Source organism: Erythrolamprus reginae, chromosome 2 (assembly GCF_031021105.1).
Source record: "Erythrolamprus reginae isolate rEryReg1 chromosome 2, rEryReg1.hap1, whole genome shotgun sequence".
Classification (NCBI taxonomy): Eukaryota; Metazoa; Chordata; class Lepidosauria; order Squamata; family Dipsadidae; genus Erythrolamprus; species Erythrolamprus reginae.
The window spans coordinates 178,100,285-178,127,610 of record NC_091951.1 but is presented as its reverse complement, the minus strand read 5'-3'; the positions used below and the strand labels follow the sequence as shown (position 1 = coordinate 178,127,610).

At 42.4% G+C, this 27,326-nt stretch overlaps 1 protein-coding gene across 1 annotated transcript in view; it reads left to right on the top strand.

The window, feature by feature from the left end:
• The first annotated feature begins 551 nt into the window (after positions 1 to 551).
• ASIC1 (acid sensing ion channel subunit 1) overlaps positions 552 to 27,326 on the top strand; it is a 77,809-nt gene continuing 51,034 nt past the window's right edge. The window contains exon 1 of the mRNA XM_070740535.1: positions 552 to 1,208. Coding sequence (XP_070596636.1) covers positions 552 to 1,208 — 657 coding nt within the window. The remainder of the gene's footprint in view (positions 1,209 to 27,326) is intronic.

Here is a 27,326-nt window from a genome sequence, read left to right as displayed (position 1 = left end):
CGCCTGGGTTCAGACTTCTGTGCTGATGCAGGCTGTACGCTAATACCCAGGCTGGTCTTCTAGAATTGGCTGGGAACGGCTCCTCGGTCCAGCACAGCCACAGACTCCCAGCTTTGGAGCAGGAGGTCAGAGAACTGAAGCTTTCTGAGATCTTGGCTTCCGTGTGCTGGATCTGGAGGAGTTTGGGAAGAGTTTGAGAGTGTTGGAGTCATCAGCTTATTCTGGCGCTCCCTTGCACTAGGCCACTTTCCAAATTCTCTCTCTTTGGGATCCATCGTATTTTCTGGAGTGGCATCATATTTCCAGCCTTGTTTCTTCTTTTTATTCCTCCCCCCCCCCCCCCCGTTTCTTTCTTTCGTCCAATCCCAGCCCTTTTCTCACCACGTTCTGGAATCTCCCAAACTTAGTTCAGCTACATTCTGTTTCTTCCTTTTCCCTAATGATTCACCTCTGACCTCCAGCGCTAAAAAGAATCCTGGGGGGAGTCCTGTTAATAGCCAGCCAGGGAGTGGGAGGGCCCTCCTGGAAGAAACCTGGCAAGAAAGGACAGGATGCCAATCCAGGTCTTCTGCACCATCTCCTTCTCCTCGAACAAAGAGAAACCCACCGCCAAGAGCCCTGCTGAAAGTAATCACGACAAATCTCTTTATGACCAGCACAATCCAGAAGACTCCGAAAAGGATTCCAAAGAGGAAGAAGAACTATGGGAGGAAGATGAAGGGGCGGCCCCAAATCTGACAGCCTTCGCCAACCGCTGCACCTTGCATGGCGCCAACCATATCTTCATAGGGAATGGATTTGGAATCCGCCAGATCCTCTGGGCAGGTGTGTTCCTGATCTCCTTCTCCATTTTCTTATCCCAGGTAACTGGGCGAATTTTCTACTATCTGGAATATCATCGTGTCACACAGCTGGATGAGCAGGAGAGTCCACAGCTGACTTTCCCTGCCGTCACTTTCTGCAATCTCAATCGCATCCGAGTGTCTCAGCTCACCTACGATTCCTTGTCTTATATTTCACCGCTTTTGGGCTATGATGTAGGTACTTATCTGGAAGCAGGCTTCCCACTGGCTACACCTGGCTTTGAAGTGCCCGAAGAGCCCCTCAATCTGTTTAATTTTTATAACCACAGCAGCCATCAGCTGGAGGACATGATGCTGACTTGTAGATATCGTGGGGAAATTTGCAGGCCTGAAGATTTTACTGTGGTGAGTGATGATTACCTAGTTTCTGTAGTATCAGTGATGGGAAGAAACCTTAGTTTTGCTGAGAGCTGAGTTGCTGGCTAGTTGGTAGAATACTTCCTTTCTGAGGGTTAACTGAGGAAGCTAGAAAACATAATCAAGTTTTTGACCTCCTCATAGCTTTTCTAGAAGATGGATGTGAAGTAACAATATGTGGGAAGGGCAGTACAAAAAATTGGTCATTCTGAAAAAGCACCTTTGCCAAGAATAGATTGTACCAATGTTTTAAGATTTATTTTGCCATGTTGACAGAAACAGGGTTGGAAAAGATGCTATAGACAAAACACTTCACTCAGGAACAGAAATATCTTGCATCTTGATTTACTTCTGCTCAAATCTATGCCATCCTGCTTTATTTCTGCTCAAATCTAAGATGTACTAACTAGATGTACTAAGATGTACAATTAAGCAATACATAAGTCTTTGAATGGAATCATACTGTCCACAGTTTTTGTTTAGCAATTAGAGTTAGGAAATTAAATGAGTAAACAACTTGGATGCCTCCACATTTAGATTAAAAGTTACATCAGTCCCAGCCAACATGGTCAATAGTAGGGAGTTGTGGGAGTTATACTCCAAAATATTTAGATATCAACATTAGGACATGCATCTAAAAGATCTAATCACCAAGATCTAATCTCAGTTTTTTGTTGGAAGGTGGGGAAATAGTTGTAAATAACATAGTTGTAAATAACATAGTTGTAAATAACATTTGGGTGCCTCAGTTCACCTTGTGTAACATTACATGATATTTTGGCTATAATTAATATTACAATAATGGATAAATAATCATGGAGGACAAGAGTTGCCTTTAGATGCTATCTACACAGTCTGCTGAGAACTTTTTTCCATGCTTAAAATTAAAAATTAAAGCATTACTCAGTGAGGTGTTAGCATCAGATATCAGCACTAAAAACCTTTCTTTCCTGATTCTTGATTCTTTCTCTTTATTTATATGCGTAAAATGCCCATTTCTTAACTATTTAATGTCTCAATATTTTCCTTCTAAGGGTAATTTTAAAGTTCCACTTCTGGCTTGGCAAACTAGTTCTCGGCAGACGTATGCGATCTGATCTTGAAAATATCAGCCAGCACATTGACCTGCAAATTCTATTATTGTATTTGTTGTCCATAATTGTTTTTTTAAAAGCATATTTCCTGATTCTGTCCACTTATCACACATGACTCAGCCCTCCACTTATGCTTGTGTGAAAGACTCGTGTGCGCCTCTCTCCAGATTCCAATTTAAGCAATGTGTGGGAGAGGATTTCCCCAGCAGTACGTTATTTGTGTTGAATTGTTCAGAGAAGCAACTGCCTTGATTGAAAAGCAACGTACCATCATCTGTGCTGGAGAAAAATGTAATATGTATGATAATCAGTTAAATGGAAAAGAGTTAATAGCCTAAAAAAATAAATACTGTAAATTGGCTGACAGGTCAAGTTATTTCTCTTGAGGTTTGCAAAGGATTACTTAGCGTTAAAAGCAGGATAAGATTGGGGGGGCAGCTCAATCTATGTATTTCAAAGCACTTCTGCATTTTAATTCAGAGGAGCCCAGCTCAAAGGAATATTATGGTAGCTCTACTTTTAGGCCACACAGGGCACGTGTGAAGAACCCTAATCCCAATTCTGGAGGGACAGTTTATTTTTCCTACCATTGTCAGGGTTCCAAGTCACACCCCCAATGAAAAGAAATCTCTGAGACTTGAGTTTTCTCAAAGTTCCATTTTATTAGAGCTGTCATATTGGCAAATCTGGGAAAACCCAAATCTGAAAGCTTCCAGTTTTCCACACCCAGAAGAAAATTCAAGTCCATGCTCCAGCACCCAGGTGTCCATCACATGATCCAATCAATGCACCATCCCAACTGGAGATACCTCCCAAGCACATCCCTCCAAGTACAGGTGAGAGTGACCTTGACTCTCGGAGAAAGGAATGTTATTTTGACTGTATCTCCCCATTCACAGAATCTTCCCTCCCAATTTTCCACAGCACTAAATGCGGCAGGTCTGAAGATCCAATGCCCAAGGGGGTTTCCAGGACTCCCAGGCCACCCCCCTCCATCCTGTGATCGAATCCTGAACTGAGATCAAGAGAGCAACAGAGTGGGTTAACCAATATCACCTAACCACCCCTTCTCCCACCCAGGGGAACTCTTGATCTTATCAGGATACTTATCATGGAATTGCTTCACTAACCTATCTGCTCTCGCATCATCATCATCATTTATTAGATTTGTATGCCGCCCCTCTCCGAAGACTTGGGGCAGCTCCCAGGTTTTTACCTGAGTAGCTTCAGACAAAGGGGACCCCTTCCAATAAACCAAGTATTGTAATCTACCTCTAAATAATCTGGAGTCTAGGATTCTTTTTACCTCATAATAGTGTTTCCATTGTACCACTATAGATTTAAGAGCTGGTCAGGTCTGTGGTCTTAGCCTTGACCTAAATGCTGGTTTCAGCAAGCTGCGATGAAAGACAAGATGTGTTTTCCCTAATATACTTGGGAGGCTAAGCTGGATTGTCACTGGGTTAATTACTTTCACTATGGGACCACCTTCTACCACATGAGTCCCAGTGACTTATTAGGCCCCAAGGAGTCGGCCTTCTCCAGGTCCCGTCAACTAGACAATGTCGTATGGCGGGACCTAGGGGAGGGCCGGTGCCTAGGGGGCACCGGCCCTCTGGAATCAGCTCCCCCCCCCCCTGGAGATTCGCACTGCCCCCACACTCCTCACCTTCTGTAAAAGCTTAAAGACTTATTTATGCCACCAGGCTTGGGACCATTAGACCCTAGTCCCCTGGACGACAAGTGTAGTATGTTTTGCTGTGTGAATGTTAATGAATGGTTTTAAATCTTATTAGAGTTTTGAAAAGTTTTTTAGTATATTAACTGGATTTTTAGATATGTATATGGTATATTGTTTTTGACATATTGTGAGCTGCCCCAAGTCCTTGGAGAGGGGCAGCATACAAATCTAATTAATAAAATAAATAATAAATAAATAAACTAAAAACTTACAGTAGATCCTAGCTTTTTACTTGGCAGTTTCAGTCTTATACTGTATATTTAGTTGACAGGAAAACCTGATGTCCTACATGGAAAGGAGGTTGAAGAGATTGGTGTTTGTCCATCTGCTTTTTATATGCTTCCATGGCATCTGCTAATGTTTTCTTCATGTTCTCCCACTCTTTCCTCAGCAACCCCATCCAGTCAGTCAATGTCATGGAGGATGGTGTCTCTTTGGGTAGCTCAGGCATAGGGACAAATTCCATGCCGCTTGTGACCTGGAAAGGGATCGATTTACTGCTTCCATGCATTGTGTGGTTGTAAGCTACTTCTGCAAACAGCAATAGGTCCGCCCAGTTTTCCTGTTGATAATCCACATAGCATTTTATATATTGTTCCACCATTGCGTTTGCTCGTTTCACCACGCCATTCGTACTTTGATGAAAAGTCGAACTAGGTCCCTGGGTGGATCCAACCGATCTGAGGAACTCTCCAAAATGTAGCAGTGAATCCTCTGCCTGATATCACCCAACAGGGCATTCCATGCAATCGGTAGATCTTTTTGATGAACATTTTTGCCAATTTCTTCACTGAGGGTAGCCTGGAGCAAGCAGTAAAATGGGCTTGCTTGGAAAACAAGTCAATTACTGTGCAAATCACTGTTTCCCCCATTCTCTAGGAGTTTGACTATAAAATCCATCACGATCTCCTCCCAAGGTCTGCTGAGGCGTGCTACTTGTTGAAGGAGTCCAGAGGGTTTTCCTGATTTTGTGGGTTTTTTTAGTAAAAGTTTTTTAATCTTTTATTTTTACATATCTTGTTTGTTTGTTTGTTTGTTTGTTTGTTTGTTTGTTTGTTTGTTTGTTTGTTTGTTTGTTTGTTTTATTGAATTTATAGGCCGTCCAACTCCTGATGGACTCTGGGCAGCATACATATTAAAACCATAAATAGCAATAAAAACCCCATTCCAAAAAACATTCATAATTTCTGGGTCGGAGCAGAGTGCTATAGCTCAATGGTCTCAGGCCTGCTGGCAAAGCCATGTTTTTAAGGCCTTCCGGAAGACCAGGAGGGGGGTGGTAGTACAGATCTCCAGGGATAGCTGATTCCAGAGAGCCAGGGCTGCCGCAGAGAAGGCCCTCCCCCATAGTCCCGCCAATCGACACTGTTTGACCAATAGGACCTGGTGAAAGCTAATCCTGTGGGTTCTGATCAGCCACTGGGAAATGTCGTGAATGGTTTGTTTTCTGGGTTTCATACATACCAATACGAGTAATTATAACAACATTGTTCTCAATAATTATAATTCATTTTCATTTCTGATTTTAACTCATAATATCTATTATCATCTTTCAATTCTAATCCTTCTCATGATTCCATCACGCTCCCTATCATTTTAATATCAATTTTTACTCTTTTCCCCTTCATATTTCTGTCTTTATTTTAGCCCTCTTTTTCCCCTTTCTATCATTCTAATAATCAGATGTGATCTTTCTTTTTATATTATTCAAATTTTCCATATATCCATCATGATCTATTCTGTAGCTTTTTATTGTTGCTCCCAATTTTTGTGTATATAATATTCTCTCCAATTCTTCATTTCTTGTACTCTTACTATTAATACAAATTCATTTTTCCACTTATACAATTCTTGTAGTAATATAAATTCCTTAATTACATTTCTAACAAATATTCAAAAATAATGTTTATCTCTTAACACCACATACAAACAATTATATAGTGCTTAATATTCTAATATTCTTACACATTATTAAAAATCTAACATCTTTTGCTTTGTCCTCTTTTTCTTTTCATTCCCTTTTATCCCACATCTTTCACCCTCATCCAAATTTTTAATCTTCTCTTTTTTTTAGGTTGTCTCCCACATATACTGCTCAAAAATATAAAGGGAACACTCAAATTTCATTTCACTTCATTTATTCATTTGTCCAATACACAAATACATAGGAAGAAAAATAGACATGTAGTTAATATATATAAGGGTAAAGTGAACTTAGAGGAGAGGATATATGAAAGAAAGAAAATATATTTGATAAGTGAGAGAAAGGAAAGACAATTGGACAGGGGACGAAAGGCACACCAGTGCACTTATGTACGCCCCTTAATAACACATCCTTAATAACACATCCTTAATAACACATCCTAGATCTGAATGAATGAAATATTCTCATTGAATACTTGGAGTTATATTCTCTTGTTTAAGTGTTCCATTTATTTTTTTTGAGCAGTGTACTTCTTTTAGATCATTTATTTCATCTGCTTTTGAGTCTCTATTTTGACTATAATCTCGAACTTTCTTTCTCCTTGTCTTTATCCCTCAGTATTTAATTCTATGACTACCTATTCTGACCCCTTCTTCTTCTCCCCAACTGTCTTCCTGTTTCTCCCATTTCACTTTCATGTCTTCTAAAGTCTGCTCTAATCCCTTCTTCACCATCAATTTTATTATTATCCTCTCATTATCTTGGTGTTGATTTCCCAAATCTGCTGTCCTTTCCACTTTTTCAGATTCTTCCATTCTTTCCTCATAGTTCTGGCCTATACTTGTTATTCTTTGTATGATATGTTCCAGTTTTTGCTCTATACAATCCATACAGCCAGATATTTACATCACCTCCATACATTGCTATTTTATGATATCTTTAATGTCTTAATATGTCTGCTCCCTATCTTTAACTCCACTTATTTCCATTTTACAGTCAAATCAAGAAGAATCAGGGGGATTATCCACGTCTCTTCCAATCTTTTTATTTGCACATTTGCTTTATGTAACTTTATGACTTGTGGACTTCAACTCCCAGAATTTCTGGCTGAGGAATTCTGGGAGTTGAGGTCCACAAGTTGTGAAGTCACCAAGGTTGGAAATCCTTGTATTAAAGCAAGCCAATTTTTTTCAGCTTCCGGAGGTGCCTAAAGAAAAAATGCTGCTGCTTTAGAAAATCCATTCATTTGTGCAACTTTGAACCCTGGGAAAGAGTAAGGCTGTTCTAACTAATAGTAGGGATGTGTTGCATGTTCCCTTGTGCAACAGGAAAAACAATTCCACTAAATCATTTTGGAAGCAAGCGCATGGCTCTCTTAAATGGATACAATACATGAATGTGTGTTTTACGATTGCCGATCAGCTCAGGCAAATCTGAACCGTATTGAGATTATGGGTCATAAATGTGGGAGGCTTCACTTCTCTTTCCCATGCCAATGGCTCTTCACTGCTTTCTTTGGCTCCACCTCAGTGAGTACCAATAGCATCCCACTCAAAATGCACTTAGCCCTTTGTCAATATTAAAACTCACACGCACACCCTACCCCCAGCAGCTGCTGTTTATATCACAAGTGTAGAGTTGCAATTAAGTTCCTTTCCTTCTTTGGCCCTGAGCCATGACTCTGAGAAATTGATCAAGCTTAATCTCTGATCTCACCAGAAGAAATCCTTATCCACTCTGCTGAACGATTGGAATTTTAACACAGTACCTTCCATCACAAGGAATGGCAATCCATTTAAGACATTACAGTGTTCCCTCAATTTTCGCGGGTTCGAACTTCGCGAATAGTCTATACCACGGTTCTCAAAAAAATATTAATTAAAAAATACTTCGTGGTTTTTTTCCTATACTATGGTTTTTCCCGCCCGATGACATCATACGTCATCGCCAAACTAATAATTTTTGCAAATAAATAACAAAAAAAAAATTATTGTTAATAAATAATTATGTTTATAAATATCAGGATCACTAAGTGTCTTATTCAATGGTGAGTACCAGTAATAATGGTGAGTAAATAGTTGTTAAGGGAATGGGAAATTGCAATTTAGGGGTTTAAAGTCTTAAGGGATGGCTTGTGATACTGTCCATAGCCAAAAATGGTGTATTTACTTCCGCATCTCTACTTCGCTGAAATTCGACTTTCGCGGGTGGTCTTGGAATGCATCCCCCGCGGAAATCGAGGAAACACTGTATAATTTTTCTTTTTTCTTTTTTCCAAATTAACATAGAATTCAGCATCTTTCTCATCCCAGGTTCCAATTTTAAATGCTTCAATGCATGGATACCGGTGTAAACTATTCCGTAGCACAAAAATATTTCTCTCTGCATGCACAGAAATATTCTCATGTATGGTAACTGCTGAACATTTTTTAGGGGTGGTGTGTTTAAAAATAAATCCTTTGGTAAAGTGAAGGGGACAATGAAATATTCCAGAAGTGTAAGTCCGTCATACAGCTGCATTCAGATGAAGATCATATCAGCTCCAGCTAACATGGCTCTTCATCCGAGATGTAACCTTTCATCCCATATGATTCCATGATGTTACTGGACATTTCCTTGCTCCTGGCCCGGTATAACAAATACAGTGGTACCTCTACTTAAGAACATAATTCGTTCCATGACCATGTTCTTAAGTAGAAAAGTTTGTAAGAAGAAGCAATTTTTCCCATAGGAATCAATGTAAAAGCAAATAATACGTGCAAACCCATTAGGAAAGAAATAAAAGCTCGGAATTTGGGTGGGAGGAGGAGGAAGAAGAAGAGGAGGAGGGGGACAGTCGTTGACCAGAGCAAAGGGAACGTTTCTTTTCTCTGGGTGCTGGCAGAGGTTTATTCCCTCTCCAAGTGCCCAGAGAAAGGAAAGTACTTTGTTCACTCTGGACTGCCAAAGCCTCCTTAAGCACCACCAAAATGCTCCTCTGGCAGCCCAGAAAATCTCAAAATGGCCGGGATTAAAGGGGGAATGGTAGGAAACTGGCCGGGCCTTCGTGCCACTCTCAAATTTCATGGGAAATTTTTCCAGGTTCAGGTTCTTAAGTAGAAAATGGTTCTTAAGAAGAGGCAAAAAAATCTTGAACACCTGGTTCTTATCTAGAAAAGTTCTTAAGCAGAGGTACAACTGTATTTGATTCATAGACATCCGAAAGCAGCAAAGCATAAGGACAAGAAAAGATTAAATATAGTAAAATGTTAACTGTTATTATAGAAAGGGGAGGGGGAGAGAATTCCTGTTAGGAAGTCCTAAGAGGCTTCTAGAAAGGGATTTGAATGGGAGAGGCAATTATGCCTCCTTTGGGAATCACTGCCTTTGCCCCTGTAAAGGTAGATATTTGAGCTTGTTGATCAGTATCACAGAAGTCTTCTTTTCCTGAGCAAGGACATAAAAGTTGACGTCTCTTATTCACCCATTAGGAAAACAGAGATGTACCAATAAAGGAGAATATTTGTAGCTCAGGGTTGAAATGTTTATTTATTTGTTTGTTTGTTTGTTTTGTCAAGTACGTACTGGCGGTATACAAAGATATAATAATATTTATATACATGATACTAGTAAAAGAGAAAGATTAAGACGGGACGGAAGGCACTCTGGTGCACTTATGCATGCCCCTTACTGACCTCTTAGGAATCAGAAGAGGTCAACAGTGGATAGTCTATGGTTAAAGTTTTGGGGGTTAGGTGATGATACTACAGAGTCTGGTAGTGAGCTCCATGCATCAACTCGGTTACTAAAGTCATATTTCCTGCAGTCGGGTTTAGAGCGGTTTACTTTAATTTTGTATTTGTTGTGTGCTCTTGTATTGTTGTGGGTGAAGCTGAAGTAGTCATTGACAAGAAGGATGTTGTAGCAGATGATTTTTATGTTTAAGTTGTGTTTAATGCGATGTAGTTCTAAGCTTTCTAAACCTAGGATTGTAAGTCTAGTTACATAGAGTATTCTCTTGCGAGTGGAGGAGGGAAGGACTCTTCTGGTAAAGTATCTCTGGACATTTTCTAGAGTGTTTACGTCTGAAATGCGGTGTGGGTTCCAGACAGCTGAGTTGTATTCAAGGATTGGTCTGGCGAAAATTTTGTATGCTCTGGTTAGTAGTGTGAGATTACTGGAGCAGAAGCTACATAGGATTAGGTTAACAACCCTTGAAGCCTTTTTGGCAATGTTGTTGCAGTGGGCTTTGGCACTAAGGTCATTTGATATTATTGTTGTTGTTGTTGTTGTTGTTGTTGTTGTTATTTATTAGATTTGTATGCCGCCCCTCTCCGAAGACTCGGAGATATTAGTATTTCAAGGTCTTTAACGGAGTGGTGGTGGTCTGCAAGGTCTTGTTTATGCAGCTTGTATTTGGTGTTTTGATTCTTTTTGCCAATGTGTAGGACAGAGCATTTTTGGTTGAGATTTGGAGTTGCCAGATGTTTGACCATTCAGACACAAAGTCAAGGTCTTTTTGGAGAGTAGCTGTGTTATTGGTGGTGTTGAAAAGTTTTACATCATTGGCAAAAAGAATGCAGTTGCTTGTAATGTGGTCACAAAGGTAATTTATATAGAGTATGAAGAGTGATGGTCCAAGTACGCTGACTTGGGATATGCCCAGGGGTGAGCTACTGCCTGGATGGGGGGAAACGAAGTGGGATAACAAAAATGGAACTCCACCCCAGAGCACCCAATTTGCACTGAAAGATATTGAAAGAAAATGCAGGGCGTCCTGAATAAGCCACGCCCACAGTGTGGTAGCAAAAATTTTGGTAGCTCTTCACTGGGTATGTCGCTCTTAACTGGAACAGGATGAGATATGGTGCTCCCTATTTTGACAACTTGTCTGTTTGATAGGAACACAGTTATCCAATTATGGAGGTATCCTAAGATGTCATAAGATTTGAGTTTTAGAAGTAGTTTGTCATGAACCACTGAGTCAAAGGCTTTACAGAAGTCAATGTAAATTGCATCTATTTATTTGCCCTGAAGATGTTGTAGTCCATATATTTTTGCAGTGAAGGAGTTGCAGGTTGCAAGATAATTTTTTTCTGAAACCAAATTATTTGTTAGGGAGTAGGTTGTTGTTAAGTGTTAAGGAATCTGCAGATTAATCTCTTAGTAGCCAAAGATACACATACACAGAGGAAACATGGAGATTATGTAAATATCCAGCTGATAGCTCAGAGATACAAGTAATAATTCAGTAATACAATTCAGTATATAAAGTATTATTTACTTGGGCAAATGTCTTAGTCAAGAACAATCCTAGTCATACACATTTACGTCAGTCAAATAACTCTCAATACATACACAATACTATAAGCCTTATTTGTTCAGCTTACAAATGCATTAAACCATCATTTGAACACACAGTTCTACAGCATAGTCACAAAGACAAAACTAGTAGAGAATAGCAGAGAGAGTCTGAGAGAGAGTCATGCTTCTGGCTCCCTCTTATGGCAATCCGTAACACTGGTTCTTCAAGCAATAGTATTCTATTACATGTAAGCATACATTGTTGGGTTATTTTATATATTGCCAAATTCAACTAGTTATGTACTTGGTACTAACATGGTACTAACACCTGATGAAGTGGACAAGGCCATTGGAGCTGTGAGTTCTGCCACCTGCTTACTGGATCTGTGTCCCTCCTGGCTGGTTTCGGCCAGCAGGGAGGTGACACGGAGCTGGGTCCAGGAGATTGTCAATGCTTCCTTGGGGAGTGGGTCCTTTCCAGCACCCTATAAGAAGGCACTTGTACGCCCCCTCCTCAAGAAGCCTTCCCTGGACCCAGCCGTACTTAATAAGTATTGTCCAGTCTCCAACCTTCCCTTTATGGGGAAGGTTGTTGAGAAGGTGGTGGCGCTCCAGCTCCAGCGGTCCTTGGAAGAAGTCGATTATCTAGGTCCCCAGCAGTCAGGTTTCAGGCCCGGTTACAGCATGGAAACTGCTTTGGTCGCGTTGATGGATGATCTCTGGCGGGCCCGGAACAGGGATTTATCCTCTGTCCTGGTGCTCCTTGATCTCTCAGCGGCCCTCGATACCATCAACCATGGTATCCTTCTGCGCCGGCTGGAGGGGTTGGGAGTGGGAGGCACTGTTCTTCAGTGGTTCTCCTCCTACCTCTCCGGTCGGTCGCAGTCAGCGTTAATGGGGGGGTCAGAGGTCGACCCCGAGGTCTCTCCCTTGTGGGGTGCCTCAGGGGTCAGTCCTCTCCCCCCTGCTATTTAATACCTATATGAAATCACTGCGTGAAATCATCCAAGGGCATGGGGTGAGGTATCATCAGTACGCTGATGATACCCAGCTTTACATCTCCACCCCATGTCCAGTCAACGAAGCAGTGGAAGTGATGTGCCGGTGTCTGGAGGCTGTTGGGGCCTGGATGGGTGTCAACAGACTCAAACTCAACCCTGATAAGACGGAGTGGCTGTGGGTTTTGCCTCCCAAGGACAATTCCATCTGTCCGTCCATCACCCTGGGGGGGAATTATTGACCCCCTCGGAGAGGGTCCGCAACTTGGGCATCCTCCTCGATCCACAACTCACATTAGAGAAACATCTTTCAGCTGTGGCGAGTGGGGCGTTTGCCCAGGTTCGCCTGGTGCACCAGTTGTGATCCTATTTGGACCGGGAGTCACTGCTCACAGTCACTCATGCCCTCATCACCTCGAGGCTTGACTATTGTAATGCTCTCTACATGGGGCTACCTTTGAAAAGTGTTCGGAAACTTCAGATCGTGCAGAATGCAGCTGCAAGATCTATCATGGGCTTTCCCCAAAATGCCCATGTAACACCAACACTCCGCAGTCTGCATTGGTTGCTGATCAGTTTCCGGTCACAATTCAAAGTGTTGGTCATCACCTATAAAGCCCTTCATGGCACCGGACCAGGGTATCTACGAGACCGCCTTCTGCCGCATGAATCCCAGCGACCGGTTAGGTCCCACAGAGTGGGCCTTCTCCGGGTCCCGTCAACAAAACAATGTCATTTGGCGGGGCCCGGGGCAAAGCCTTCTCTGTGGTGGCCCCGGCCCTCTGGAACCAACTCCCCCCGGAGATTAGAATTGCCCCCACCCTCCTTGCCTTTCGTAAGCTCCTTAAAACCCACCTCTGCTGTCAGGCATGGGGGAACTGAGATATTCTTTCCCCCTAAGCCTTTACAATTTATGCATGTTATGTTTGTTTGTAGGGATGTTTGGTTTTACAATAAGGGTTTTTTAGTTGTTTTAGTATTGGATTTATATGATGGTTTTTTTTATTACTGTTGTTAGCCGCCCCGAGTCTACGGAGAGGGGCGGCATACAAATCAAACAGATAGATAGATAGATAGATAGATAGATAGATAGATAGATAGATAGATAGATAGATAGATAGATAGATAGACAGACAGACAGACAGACAGACAGACAGACAGACAGACAGACAGACAGACAGACAGACAGACAGACAGATAAATAAAATAAATGAAGATTTCCTTGGCGCTCTCTGAGCTTGCTTGTTTTCTTGCAGATGTTTCATTAGCTTAACTAGGGAACCTCATCAGGTGCTAGTAAGGAGTGCTGTTTGCTGTCAATTTATATTCTGGTGTCTTGCCTGTTTGTATGGGTGGGGTTGATCTTAGAGATTCTTTGGTTTGGCTGTTTACTGATGGCTTTTTTTGGCAGTCCCTTGTTTGGCATATCATGAGCTGTGGTGGCGCAGTGATTAGAGTGCGGCACCACAAGCTACTTCATTAACAAAACTTCAGACAGTCTCAAAGTTGCTTTTTCAAGAGGCAATTTGACTTTCTGGTTTTATGTTTGAAAACATTTTGCTTCTCATCCAAGAAGGATGAGAAGCGAAATGCTTTTAGGATGCTTTCAAAGAAAAAGTAGGAAGTCCAGTTGCCTCTTGAAAAAACACCTTTGCAACAACCCTGACCTGGATGACTGAGAATCTCCATTAAAAATTGGGCAGGTTCAGATTTAGGCCACTCGGGGGAAACCTATCTCCATTCTTCAGATCTGATTTGGCTTGGGACACACCCAAATGCAGCATGTACCTACATGGAACAGGCCAGAAATTACCATGAACAAAGAAACCTATGCAGAGTGCAAAGACACAGATTTGTGCAATAATTTAATAGTGATGATATGCATGTCTAACAGATCATTCCCTCTGGGAAGAGAAATGAGCACTTCACAAAAGCCAGAGCTGCAAATGCTGCAACAATGATGTCCACACATCGTGTGACAGAACATTTCGTGCCCATATAGGCCTTACAAGCCACCTGCAGACACACCGCGGACAGCCCACAACCTCTGAGATGCCAAGGTCATCTTCGAACACGATGGATGAAAATCAATCTATCTCATAGAGTGGACTCCTATCCCCACAGAATATCCTCAGGGAAGGGAAGAGAAATGAAAACCATGCATGCATGCATAACTTGCCAATTCATAGAGGAACAGTTCATCCCTCTCCCTCCCAACCACCCAGCTTTCCCCACGTCTCCAAATAGTTGCTGCTTTATTGCCATCTGTTTCCAAGAGCTCAACCGCAGGCTCATCAACTGCAGTGGTAGGGATTGCCGAGTGGGCCTTACAGAGATTCAAAGAACAACAGACAAGGGCCAATTAGGGCTCGCAGGCTTCAAGCTCTCCACCCGTGAGGTCCTTAGAGCGAAGAGAAAGTATGATATAATAACATTAAATGCATGCGAAAGACGATTCCCAACAGAAGATTGAGCAGTAGCTTGCTCTGTAGGGAAGGCTACATTATGAAAAACAGTGCTTTGCTGTTCAACACAGATGCCCATAGTCCATTCTTTTATGAAGTTCTTAAGATCCATAAGGGGATTTTGTCTCCTCCAGAAGTAATTTCCCATCAGAACTGTTGTTCAAGTAAGTTGCAGGGGAGGGAAATATCTGAAATATAAAGGGAAATTTTCCTTCGGCTATTCCCTTTGAGGGGCCCCACAGATTGCTTGTGCACATTGCATTGAAGAAGAATGAATTGTTGTTATATTAACAATTTCTTTATCGTCATCATCCGCATATTAGATATCATTGGAAGCACTTCAAATATAAAGGAAAGGCACTAGGAGAATTCCAGTTCTCTTATTTACTGTAGCTCTGTCAGAAATCACCCAACTTAAGAATTGTTTGAAGGCGCTTGAATATCTTTGTCATTCCATGAGCCTTCAAAAGATGCCTTGCTGACCTGTACTTGGGTGTGGTCCCCCTCTATAAAGACCAAGCATGTCTTCTAAGAAGTATCTTAATTATTTTCACGGGCAAAATGAACTCAGATTCCTAAAAAATTGATTGTGAATATTGATGGGCGAACCGAACCCGCACAATGTTTATTTTTACATGAAAGGACGCCGCAGCAGCGCTGCAAGCAAAGGGCGGTCCTTTTTCATAAAAATAACAATGTTTATTTTTATGTGAAGACCTCCCTTTGAAGGAGCTGGGGAATCCCTCCCACAAAGAGATTCCGGGGACGGAGCCTTGACGTCACCGACAGGTTGCTAAGGACACCAAGGTGATCACTTCTTGGATTCCATGGAATCCAGGAAGTGATCACCTTGGCATCCTTAGCAACCTGCCGGTATATGTGATGTCAAAGCTCCACCCCCGGAATCTCTTGGTGGGATTCCCCGTCCGGGTTCAGGTTCGGTTCGGGCTCGGCCGAATTTTGCGTAAAGTTCGTCCGAACTTGCCAAACCCGAACACCGTTGGGTTTGCCCATCACTAATTGTGAATCCAGGGGCACATAGGCCATTAACTGATACCCTATGATCTTTCCTGATTTGTGTTTCATCGAATTATTGTGTTGGAACTTTCCAGAGAAGTCATAGAGTCCAATCCCCTGCACAATGCAGAATTCATTATACCAAGGGTGTCAAATTCAAGTCCCCCAGGCTACATCTGGCCCGGAATGTGCTTAGATTTGGCCCGCGGGTCTGCCCTGGAAACAGTGATGGAATGGCCCACAGTGCCTCTGCCAGGAAAAACAGAGCTTGGGAGAGCCACACGCAGCCCTCCTGAGCTCTGTTTTCACTAGCAGAGGGTTGCAGGAGGCCTTTGTAGCCTAAAACAGAGCTCGGGAGCCCGTTTTCACTGGCAGAGCACTCAGGCCACCACAGGTGCCCCCAACCCAAATGACTTTGAGCTAGCCACGCCCACCATGGCCACGCCCATCCCAGCTCCCCGGAGGTCAAACACAACCCTGATGCAACTTTCAATGAAATCGAGTTTGACACCTCTGTGTACTACACTATTCTCAATAGATGGTTATCCAGGCTCTGTTTAAAAAATTCCTGTTAAGGGGAAGAAACCGCTCCATGCAGTAACCCGTTCCACTGATTGACAGCTTTTACTATCAAGACGTTCTTCATAATATCTACATCCTTGAAGTTCCAATCCCATTAATTCCAATTTTACTCTCTCTGGAGGAAAAGAGAAGGAGTCCAAACTCTCTGCAATGTGACAGCCCTTCAAGTATTTGAAGACAGCTATCGTATCCTCTCTGAGCCGTCTCTTCCACAAGGTCTGCCTAGGTCCTCTTAACAGTTTCTCATGGGATTTGATTTCCAATCCTCTCACCATCTTGATAGCCTTTCTATGAATGTGCTTCTGTTCATCACTGCCTTTGGCAAGGGATCCATCTTGAGGGGGCGTTTCTTGTTCCCTTGAAATGCAGACTAACACATTACAACTATGGTGGATCCAATAGAGCAAATGGATCAGAGGTGGATTGCTCCTACTTCCTGCTATCAGTGCGCTGGGCACAGAGCATGTGGAGTCTCACGTGCATGTACTATGCTTGTGCATGCATCCCCAACGTGATTTTGCTTCCATGCATGCGTAGGAGGGGAAAAAAGGTGCTGAAATCTCACAAGGGGACATACGTGCATGCAAGATACCGGCGATTTTGGTTTCCAGCATGCATGGAAGCAAAGAATTGCTGAAATCCCTCACAAAATTTTGCTTTCGGAATCCCCAGCCTTACAAGAAAAGGGAATTTTTCACACCCAGACCTGTAGGTGTGCGAAATACGTCCACCCACATCTCACTTTTAATACATTTTTTTTTAAAGTGTCATTTTCTAAGGAACAAACACAACAGTATACTTACATCCCTCAGAATTCCTAATGAGGAACCAAGGCAAATAATAATAATGATAATAATAATAATGATAATAATAATTATTATTATTATTATTATTTATTAGAGGACTCGGAGTGGCTCACAACAAGCAATATATATACAAATCCAATTTTTAAAACAATTTTTAAAAACCCTTATAAAAAACAATCATACAATCCAGACAAACCATACATAATTAAAAATACATTAAAATAGGAACTGACCGGTATGTTTATAAGCTCACAAATTTACTTCACATTATCACAAAGACTGTCTATCCCACACCGAGGATAGAGTTTGCGTCTGAATTCGTCTTTCCATTTTTGTGTTTATTCCCTTGATTTACATTCAGGGCTCCCCATAGACCTAGGAGATTGATGTCCAGGGCTTCACCAACTGTTCTATGCAACTCATATATCTTTGTACTGTAGCAGATGGTAAATGACCTCAGATGGACCTCAGCCCAGCTACATCTGCTGCCTTTTTCCCCTGTGCAAGTCCACTGTTCAGCCCACCGCATTTGCCTTTACAGAGGACCTGAACTCTTCAGTTGGTAGTGGGAAGGGGTTCCAGAATGCAATAAATGTCAATTTATTAATTAATTGTGTAAACAGTACACAATAGCTCCATATTCCTCAGTTGACAGAATAATAGAGTTGGAAGGGACCTTGGAGGTCTTTTAATCCACCACCACCCCCTTACTCATGCAGGAAACCCAATACCAAGGGTGTCAAACTTATGTCGTCACAGCAGCAGCATGTGACATATCGGGACTGTTTTCCCATTCACTAAACCGGGCATGGGCATGGCCAAGGCATGACCCACCTGGACTGCATGCAGGGAATTTGACAGCCCTGCCCTATACCATTTCAGGCAAATGGCTGCCCCATCGCTTCTTAAAACCTCCAATGATAGAGCATCCACAACTTCTGGAAGCAACTTGTTCCACTGCTTAATTTTTCTCATTGCCAGGAAATTTCTCATTAGTTCTAGATTGGTTCTCTCCTTGATTAGTTTCCATCCATTGCTTCTTCTTCTGCCTTTAGATGCATTGGAGAAGAGGCTGACCCCCACTATTTCTTGTGGCAGTCCCTCAAATATTGGAACACTGTTACCATATTACCCCTACTCCTTCTTTTCATTAGACTAGATCAGTACTCCCCAACCTTTTTTTGGCCATGCCCAACCCAAGCATCTCTAAAATCCTGAGGCCTCCCCCCCCCCCTCCGGCATGGCATGTAATTCTTATTATTCAAAAGTGAACTACTCAAGTGGAGGAAGTCTAAAAGGCCATTAACTAGGTTTAAACCAGGTTCCAATTGCCCTATTAAAAATGAAATTGCCCCCTTGTGGGGCGTGGGCCCATTGGACTAGATATGCTAGAATGTTTTAGCTTACAACCCCCTAACCATCTTTGTTGCTCTTCTTTACACTCTTTGTAGAGTCTCAATATCTATTTATAACATGGTGAACAAAACTGGAGGCAATATTCCAAGTATAGAAACATAGAAGACTGATGGCAGAAAAAGACCTCATGATCCATCTAGTCTGCCCTGATACTATTTTCTGTATTTTATCTTAGGGTGGATATATGTTTATCCCAGGCATGTTTAAATTCAGTTACTGTGGATTTATCTACCACGTCTGCTGGAAGTTTGTTCCAAGGATCTACTACTCTTTCAGAAAAATAATATTTTCTAACGTTGCTTTTGATCTTCCCCCCAACTAACTTCAGATTGTGTCCCCTTGTTCTTGTGTTCACTTTCCTATTAAAAACACTTCCCTCCTGAACCTTATTCAACCCTTTAACATATTTAAATGTTTCAATCATGTCCCCCCTTTTCCTTCTGTCCTCCAGACTATACGTATGGTCTGACCAAGGCATTAAAAGGCAATTCGTGCAATCTTGATTCAGTCCCTCTGTTAATGCAGCCTAGGATTGCATTGGCTGTTTTTTTGACAGCTACTGCTGGCTCATATTTAAGTGGTTGTCCGCTCGGACTCTTGGATCCTTCTCACAGTTCCTGATGTTGTACCAGATTCCACCTATTCTTTATTTTTCTTTTCTCGGTGTAAATTTTTACTTTTCTCACCACTGAATTTTATTTTGTTAGGTAGGGCCCAGTGCCCCAATCTAGTCAAGATTCTTCCTGGGGTCTTGAGCCTGGAGAGTTGACTATTCCTGGCAGTTTGGGGTCAACTGCAAATTTGATGAGATCCCCTTCTATCCCCTCATCTAAATCTTTTCTGAAAATATTGAAGATACTGGGCCTAGGACGGAATCTTGGGGAACTCCACTGTTTACTTCCCTCCATGTAGATGTAGTTCCATTGAAGACTACATATTGAATGTGGTTTGTCAGCCAGTTACGAATCCATCTGATAGTGATGCTGTCTATCCCACATTTTTCTATCTTTCAAAGACGTAGCTTACGGTATACCTCGTTAGATGCCTTTGTGCTTTATGTACAAACTTTATGCTTCATGTGCAAGCTTTGTGCTTTGTGTACAAGCAGAAATCGTCTCCAAAGCACCTGAAGGCAGGACAAGAGCCAATGGATTGTCTTTCGCAAATTACACAAGGCACACCTATATCGCCAGGCATGGGGGAACTGAAACACTTCCCCAAGGCTTTTATATTTTATGTATTGGTATGTATGTGTCGCATGGTTTTTAATTACTGGGGTTTTAAATATCTTTTTTTTTAACATTAGATTTGTTGCAATGTTATATTGTTTTTTATTATGTTGTGAGCCACCCAGAGTCTTCGGAGAGGGGCGGCATACAAATCTAATTAAATAAAATAAATAATAAAATAAATAAAATAAATTTATCAAAGAGAGAGAACCAATCTAGAACTAATGAGAAATTTCCTGACAATAGAAAAATTAATCAGTGGAACCGCTTGATCCCAAGTTGTGGGTGCTCCATCATGGAGGTTTTTAAGAGATTGGGCAACTATTTGTTTGAAAATGGTATAGCCTGCATTACTGCATCTTCAACATGGGCCGGTTCACCCCCCTGCACTTAGAGCCACCTTCTGCTGGCCCTCAGCGCCTCCCTGGCCGACAATTCTCAGGATTGATGCCGAAGTTAGTGCCTGATTAGCGCGGACTGCAGCCTCGAACCCGTGAGCTCAAGCTACACGCCAGTCTCAGTCTCCACACCGCTGGGTTACAAACCTAGCCTGAGCAGGGGGTTGGATTAGAAGACCTCCAAGCTTCCTTGCAATTCTGTTACTCTGTTATTACACATGTATCCTGTAAAAAAAAAAAATCAAAATTAACCCGCACCCATCGAGTCTCAATGGCGTGTTCATCTGATCCTTCCCTAAAATTTCTGCCTTAAAGTCGGTTTGGTTACTGGTTAAGATCTTTTAATAACTAAAGATTTGGCCCAGAAACCAAAAGACTGTAAATCCTAGTCTCCACTTCAGGCATGAAAAACCTGTTGGATGACTTTGAGCCAGTCACTGTCTCTCAACCCAACCTTACAACTACCTGTGGTTGGAGGTATTGGTATGTACGCCAGCTTGAGTTATGTTTTTAATTTAAGCAAGATAAAAATCTAATAATAAGAGCACAGTACTTATAACCAACTACCATTCTACATATGTCAATTAAGGTGTTCAATTACAGTTTTGCTGGGGTTTTTGCTTGCAAGACAGTAAAACCACCAGAGTCATTATAATTTGTTTTGAAAACTTGTTCATTGGGAAGAGGGTCAAATAATTCATCATAATTCATCATACAGTATTCTCAACAGTCGCTGACCACAAGCAGTTCCTCATAAGCTTCCTCATAAACTGACTAAATTTGTGTTCCTCAGATGGAATGCTAATTGGCCAACGATCAGCATTCTTGTGCCACTCTATATGGGAGGGAATATAGTGTTTGAGGCACTCAGCAGTCTTGGGATTAAGTAGCTAAAATGCACTGCCAATGGCTTCCAGAGAGGTGCTCAGATTTTAGTCATTTCTAGTTCTATGAAACAAACCAAGTTCTTGCGATTCCATCTTGTTTGGATGTGGTGGACAGAAACTTTCCTGGTGGATTGTGTTAAATATGTATTGAAGCAATGTAAATAAGTTGAATGTGGATTGAGCGTTCTGATTGGTTGAAACAATGACAGTTGAGTTTAGGCGGGAAAGTGAAAGTATATAAGGAGCGCTCTGACACTGTTTCAGTCAGTCACGTTCTGAGCTGAAGTCACTCTCCAAAAAGAGCTTTCTCCTGCTGAGCCAAATAAAGAATTTAAAGAACCGACTGCCTCAGTCTTCTTCACTGGTGACGAAGAACGGTCGAACCTACGATCCTTCACCATGGACAGCCTGCCTGTCGGACGAGCTCCCGATCCCTTCGACCCAGAAAAGTCCACCTGGGACGACTACATAGCAAAATTCGAGATCTTCCTTGAAGCTGCAGGAATGAAAGACGCTGACAGCAGCAGAAAAAGAGCCATTTTTCTCAATTATTGCGGCTCCGAAGTCTACGACTTAGCCCAGACACTGACAGACCCGCTGCCAGTGAACTCCATGACATGGGACACCTTGACGTCCAAACTCGCCTCCCACTTCAAGCCGACCAAACTGGCCATCGTATACCGGCACCAATTCTCCTGAATGAGTCAGATCGACGGAGAATCGATCAACCAGTACGCGACCCACCTTTGCAATGTCACGTCAAAGTGCAAGTTTGACAATCCTGAAGCAAGGCTGATCGATGCCTTAATCTTCGGCATGAAGAATGCGGCCGTACGGAACAAACTCCTCACAGAAGATGAGCCATCCCTACAGACGGTGATTAAGACAGCTCAAACTGCTGAGGTCTCTGAAGCTGCCGCTGCAGAGCTGAAACAAAATGACAAGCGGGAAGTGGTCTCCAAAACCGAGAACCAGTCAACCCAGTCTGACTGAGTAAGAGTTTCTCCATGGCTCAAAAGCATTTCACAGACTCAAGAAAAGTATGTTTATGGTTAATGATGAGAACTTTGCTTTGAACTTGCCTTCAAAGAAATAGTGGCTTCCCTCTTTGGAGTCTTCTGCACATTTTCTTGAATTCAGTGATCTAGCATTAGCTTCTCTGAGAAGATTTGGACAGTAATGGCTCGGATGTTGGTTTCTTCTAAGAAGCTCGTCATCATTTGTGTCAATTTGAATTCTCCCTCAATTTTTAAAGGAAAATTTAGTGCCCCCACCCTTTCTGTAATTATTCACAAGAGAACAAGCAGTGTCATTTCTAGAGCTTGTGCCAAATTGTTGAAGACAGAGAGGAAAGAGATTTGCAATTTTTTGAAGAATTCTCCTTCTTGTGAGGGCTACGTTAAAACACAGCTCAGTTTCTGTCCATTTCCAGAATACATCTTGATTTTAGGATTCTTTCCCATGGCACAGATATAACATAGATTCAGAGACTGTAGTCTCTTTGGGGAAAACAATTCTTATACAGTGATCCCTCGATTATCGCAAGGGTTCCGTTCCAAGACCCCTCGCGATAATCAATTTTTCGCGATGTAGGGTTGCGGAAGTAAAAACACCATCTGCGCATGCGCGCCCTTTTTTTCATGGCCGTGCATACGCATATGGTGGAGTTTGCGTGGGTGGCGGGGAAGACCCAGGGAAGGTTCCTTTGGCCGCCCAGCAGCTGATCTGCTCGGCAGCGCAGCGAGGAGCCGAATCGGGGTTTCCCCTTTGCGTGGGCGGTGGGGAAACCCCGATCTTTGTCTGCTCGCTGCTGCTGCGCTGCCGAGCAGATCAGCTGCTGGGCGGCCGAAGGAACCTTCCCTGGGTCTTCCTCGCCCGCCCGCCGCCCGCCCGCCGCCCACCAGCAAGAGGGGGAGAGATAGAGAAAGGGAGAGAAGGAAAGAAAGAGATGAGAGAGGGAGGAAGAGAGTGTGAGAGAGGAAGAAGCAAGATAGAGAAAGAGAGAGAGAAAGAAAGATGAGAAAGGAAGGAAGAGAGTGACGTCATCGGGTGGAAAAATCGCGATATAGCGTTTCGCGAAGAACGAGATCGCGAAAATCGAGGGATCACTGTAGACTTTCAGCTCATTTTTTCCATGCCAGAATATGTGATGTGTTGGTATCCAGCCATTTGATGCTCCGTGACAGATTCAAGGTGACACATATGAATGTAGTTGTATTCATTGCACAACTTTAAAAGGAACAGTCCCCAATTAGAAGGCCAAATTTTGCTCTGCCAAAAACAGAGTGTTGTCAGTGAAACCACAGTGAAACCTGATCACCCAAACTGTTAGCAACCTGCTGATGACATGACAGTGGCATCTTGGATCCAGTTCTCTTGTGGTTCATTCACATCCTGCACAAACAGTCATGGACTCACAGGACACAGAGACCACCTGAGATTGACAGTGAAGAACATGCAGGGTCAGGATCAGAACAACCACAAAGGCCTGCTGCACTTCCTGTGAGGAATGACTTTGCATTTCCTGTGGTGAGTGACTCAGGAGAAGTGGAAGAGTCAGGGTGCGCAGGGCATCTAAGCGGCATTAGTGGTTTGATAAGAGGAGATTTACTGATGTGTAGTACTGTTGGCTGTTGGATCATGCCCTCACACTATTTAAGTGTGAGGCATGCCCCGCCTCGTTGCAGAGAACCTTGCAATTCATTGTGGAAAGATTTCATTCAGATTCAGCTTGTGGTTTAAAAGAGTTAGCTTTAGAAGTTAGCTTCTGTCTTTGATGCTTCTGAATTCTTGCTTCACTGGGTAATTATAGCTCTTCTGGGATGTGGCCCAACTGATAAGACTTCGCTAGAACTGTTTCTCCTTTAAAAAAAAAACTTCTAAAAGAGTCTTAAAACACTGAGATTGTTGTACATATTAAATCCTGAATTTTTGGCTTTTTTTCTTCATCTACTTGAAAAAAAGCTCACCTGTCCACCATAGTTCCCTCTAAGCTGAGCAGTGAGCAATCGCTCACTTAAAAATCATCATCCACTCAGAGTTTTCCAAACCTGCCCAGAAGCCGAGAGGGAAAGAGTGAGAGGGAAGGAGAGAGAGAGGAAGAGAGGAAGAGAGAGAAACAGATAGAAAAAAGAGAGGAAGGAAAAGAGAAAGAAAAAGAATGGGAGTAAGGAAGAGAGAAAGAAAATCAAAATCTAGTTTGAAACTAGCTCAACTATTTAAGTGGCATTTTGATATTGATAGAGTTGCCCTATTATGAGCTCACTGTTATAGACACACAGTACAGTATTTTATTTTGATATTCTCTGAGGCAAAACAGGGTGGGTTTTTTGTTTGTTTGTTTGTTTGTTTGTTTGTTTGTTTATTATTTCTGTGCCGCCCAGTCCCAAAGGGACTGCCGCTCAGACACTATACTTTTCCGCCCACCCCAAAAAAAAATTAGAGGGAACACTGCTGTCCACCCGCCCACAGCTTAATCCTGAGCTTTATTTCTTTGCCCGAAGCACAGTTGACCAACTCCTCAGCTGTGTTAGAGCCTGAAACTAGCCTCAGGCTAGTGAGCATGCGCAGAAGCAAAAACACACGATGGGACATGCGTGCGTGAGCAGTGCAAGTGTACAAGCACACAACATTGCGATGCAAACTGGTGGTGAAAGTAAGTGAAGCACCCCTGAAGCACACTCCACTATACTTCCTTTGCCTCTCTTAATTCTACGCTCTTTTCAAAAGTGACATCTGTGACTCCTTTTCCAGAAGGAGCATTGGCGAGAAGTTTCCATTTTAAGCAATGTGAAAAGGGACTAGAATTACCCTGATAAGACTTCTAAACTCCTTCATGGGTTTTTTCTGGTTACCATTCAGAAGGCAGAACTCAGAATTATACAGGAATTGATTTTTTTCCTCTTCGTTACAGCTTGAAAGAGACAAAGTGGACAGCAGAACAGGCCTGATGCCCTGTAGCTACATGTGAGCCTTACTATTTTTACACACTCATCATTTTGCCGCCAAGAAACATGCGGAATGAGCCATTGAAAGAATCATGAGGTTATTTGCAGGTGCTGACTGGAGGTTCTCCAGGAACAATTACCTCCCTTTGCGATATTGCCGTCTCCATCCCTAATCCTATCTGTATCTCTATACTCTATACTAACGGTGTCATCACTGACCATTATCTCTTTATATAGGAGAAGCAGACTGACAAATTCCAAACTTTACTTTATGTTCTTCTTGTTTACACCACCAAGCCTGATTTATGTTCACAATTTTCTGCAGGCAGAAGATAACTGCAGACTTCCTCTATGGTAGTGCCACAAAACTTTTTTCTTTCTTTCTGCACCTATATTAGCTGCTTCACTCAGTCCAGCTTCATTTTCTACACTGTTGCTCAATGGCACTGATCCAGAGTATTTGTCCCTTTTCCCCTCTAAGCTCTTTACTTATTTCCTTCCTTTCTCTTTTGCCTGCCTCAGACTGATATGCCTATTGTCTCCGGGCACAATTCAAGATGTTGGTTATTACCTATAAAGCCCTACATGGGTCAGGGTTAGACTATATACGGGACCGCCTCTTGCCGCATACCTCCCAGAGACACACAAAGTTGGCCTCTTCCAGGTCCCGTCGACTAAGCCAGTGTTTCCCAACCTTGGCAACTTGGCGAATGCTGGGTGGGGAATTCTGGGAGTTGAAGTCCAAATATCTTCAAGTTGCCAAGGTTGGGAAACACTGGACTAAGCAATGCAGGTTGGTGGGACCACGGGGAAGGGCCTTCTCTGTGGCTGCCCCGGCTCTATGAAACAAACTACCCCCCGATATCCATACTGCTCCCACCCTACTGGCCCTCTGTAAGGCCACGAAGACCTGGCTTTGCCGGCAGGCCTGGGGGCCATGAATTGTACATCTTCCATGGCCAAACTGTATGAATGGTATGCATGTCTGTCATTATGACTGTTTTATCATTAATAGGTTCTTTTTATTACGGGGTTTTATAGTTTCAGATTTTATATTCGACTTCTTCTTATTGTTCTGTATCTATTTGTATTCGTATTTATATTATTAGTGTAAGCCTCCCTGAGTCCTTTTCTTTTGCACACCGACAAGAACCACACCGCTTTTACCGTAAGTCTTTTGAAATAGCTGGGCTGGTGTCACAAACACCATTAAGAGACAGACAAGTTGATGTACTGTCTTCCTTTGGAGTGTGACTGGAAAATACAGATATCAGTATATGCCAGATCTGTTTCACTTTTAGGTTTATTTAGCCATCAATCTGTTCCATCCAGATTTAATAGTAATACATTTTCCACAATAATTGTCCTTTCTCTAGGTTTCCCCTGAAATTTTATCTCATAAGTCTTGAATTTTTGTCTAGGCGTGCTTCTTGGTATTGTCTTAATGCCCCCTGGTGGCCAAGATAGACCATTTTGTGTTTATTGCTCTCCTGAACTCTGGTTATTTTATTGCATTTGCTTCAGAGATTAGATGGTGAACTTAGAACGTTGTTCAAATATTTAAGAGCTGCTATCATCAATGAAGCAACCTAGTTAAATAATTTGTTGGTAGGAAGACCATAATTGCTGTTCTCCTGATAGGGAGGGTTGTTAATATTTCAGCAGGTAAAGGCTGTAAAGTATGACCTTACAAATGCAGCAACTACTAATGGTATGGAAGGGCAAAGAGAGGGATGAACCTACTGCAGGTAAATTGCAAGTAATAGTTTTGCAGGCACATATTTACACACACATACACATTACACTATATATATGTGTGTGTGTGTTTTCGTAGATTTTCACAGGTACAGGTATGACTGTCTTGGTATATTCGGGTTTCTTCCCGTGTAGGATTTGGAAATTTCTGGCGACGTTTCGACGAGGTCACACTCATCATCTTCAGGCTGGTGTTTCTGTCCTTGTTCTAAGGCGTTAGAACCTGTTCGCCTTAGAACAAGGACAGAAACACCAGCCTGAAGATGATGAGTGTGACCTCGTCGAAACGTTGCCAGAAATTTCCAAATCCTACACGGGAAGAAACCCGAATATACCAAGACCGTCATACCTGTACCCGTGAAAATCTACGAAAACATATATATATATATATATATGTGTGTGTGTGTGTGTGTGTGTGTGTGTGTGTGTGTGTGTGTGAATGATGAGGCAGCAACCATCTCGATCACCGGAACATAGAAACTTTAATAAAACCACTTAGCTTTCGTTAGCGTGCTGCTAACTTCGTCAGAGTATTAAAATGCCATGGGAGACAATCACCTTTAT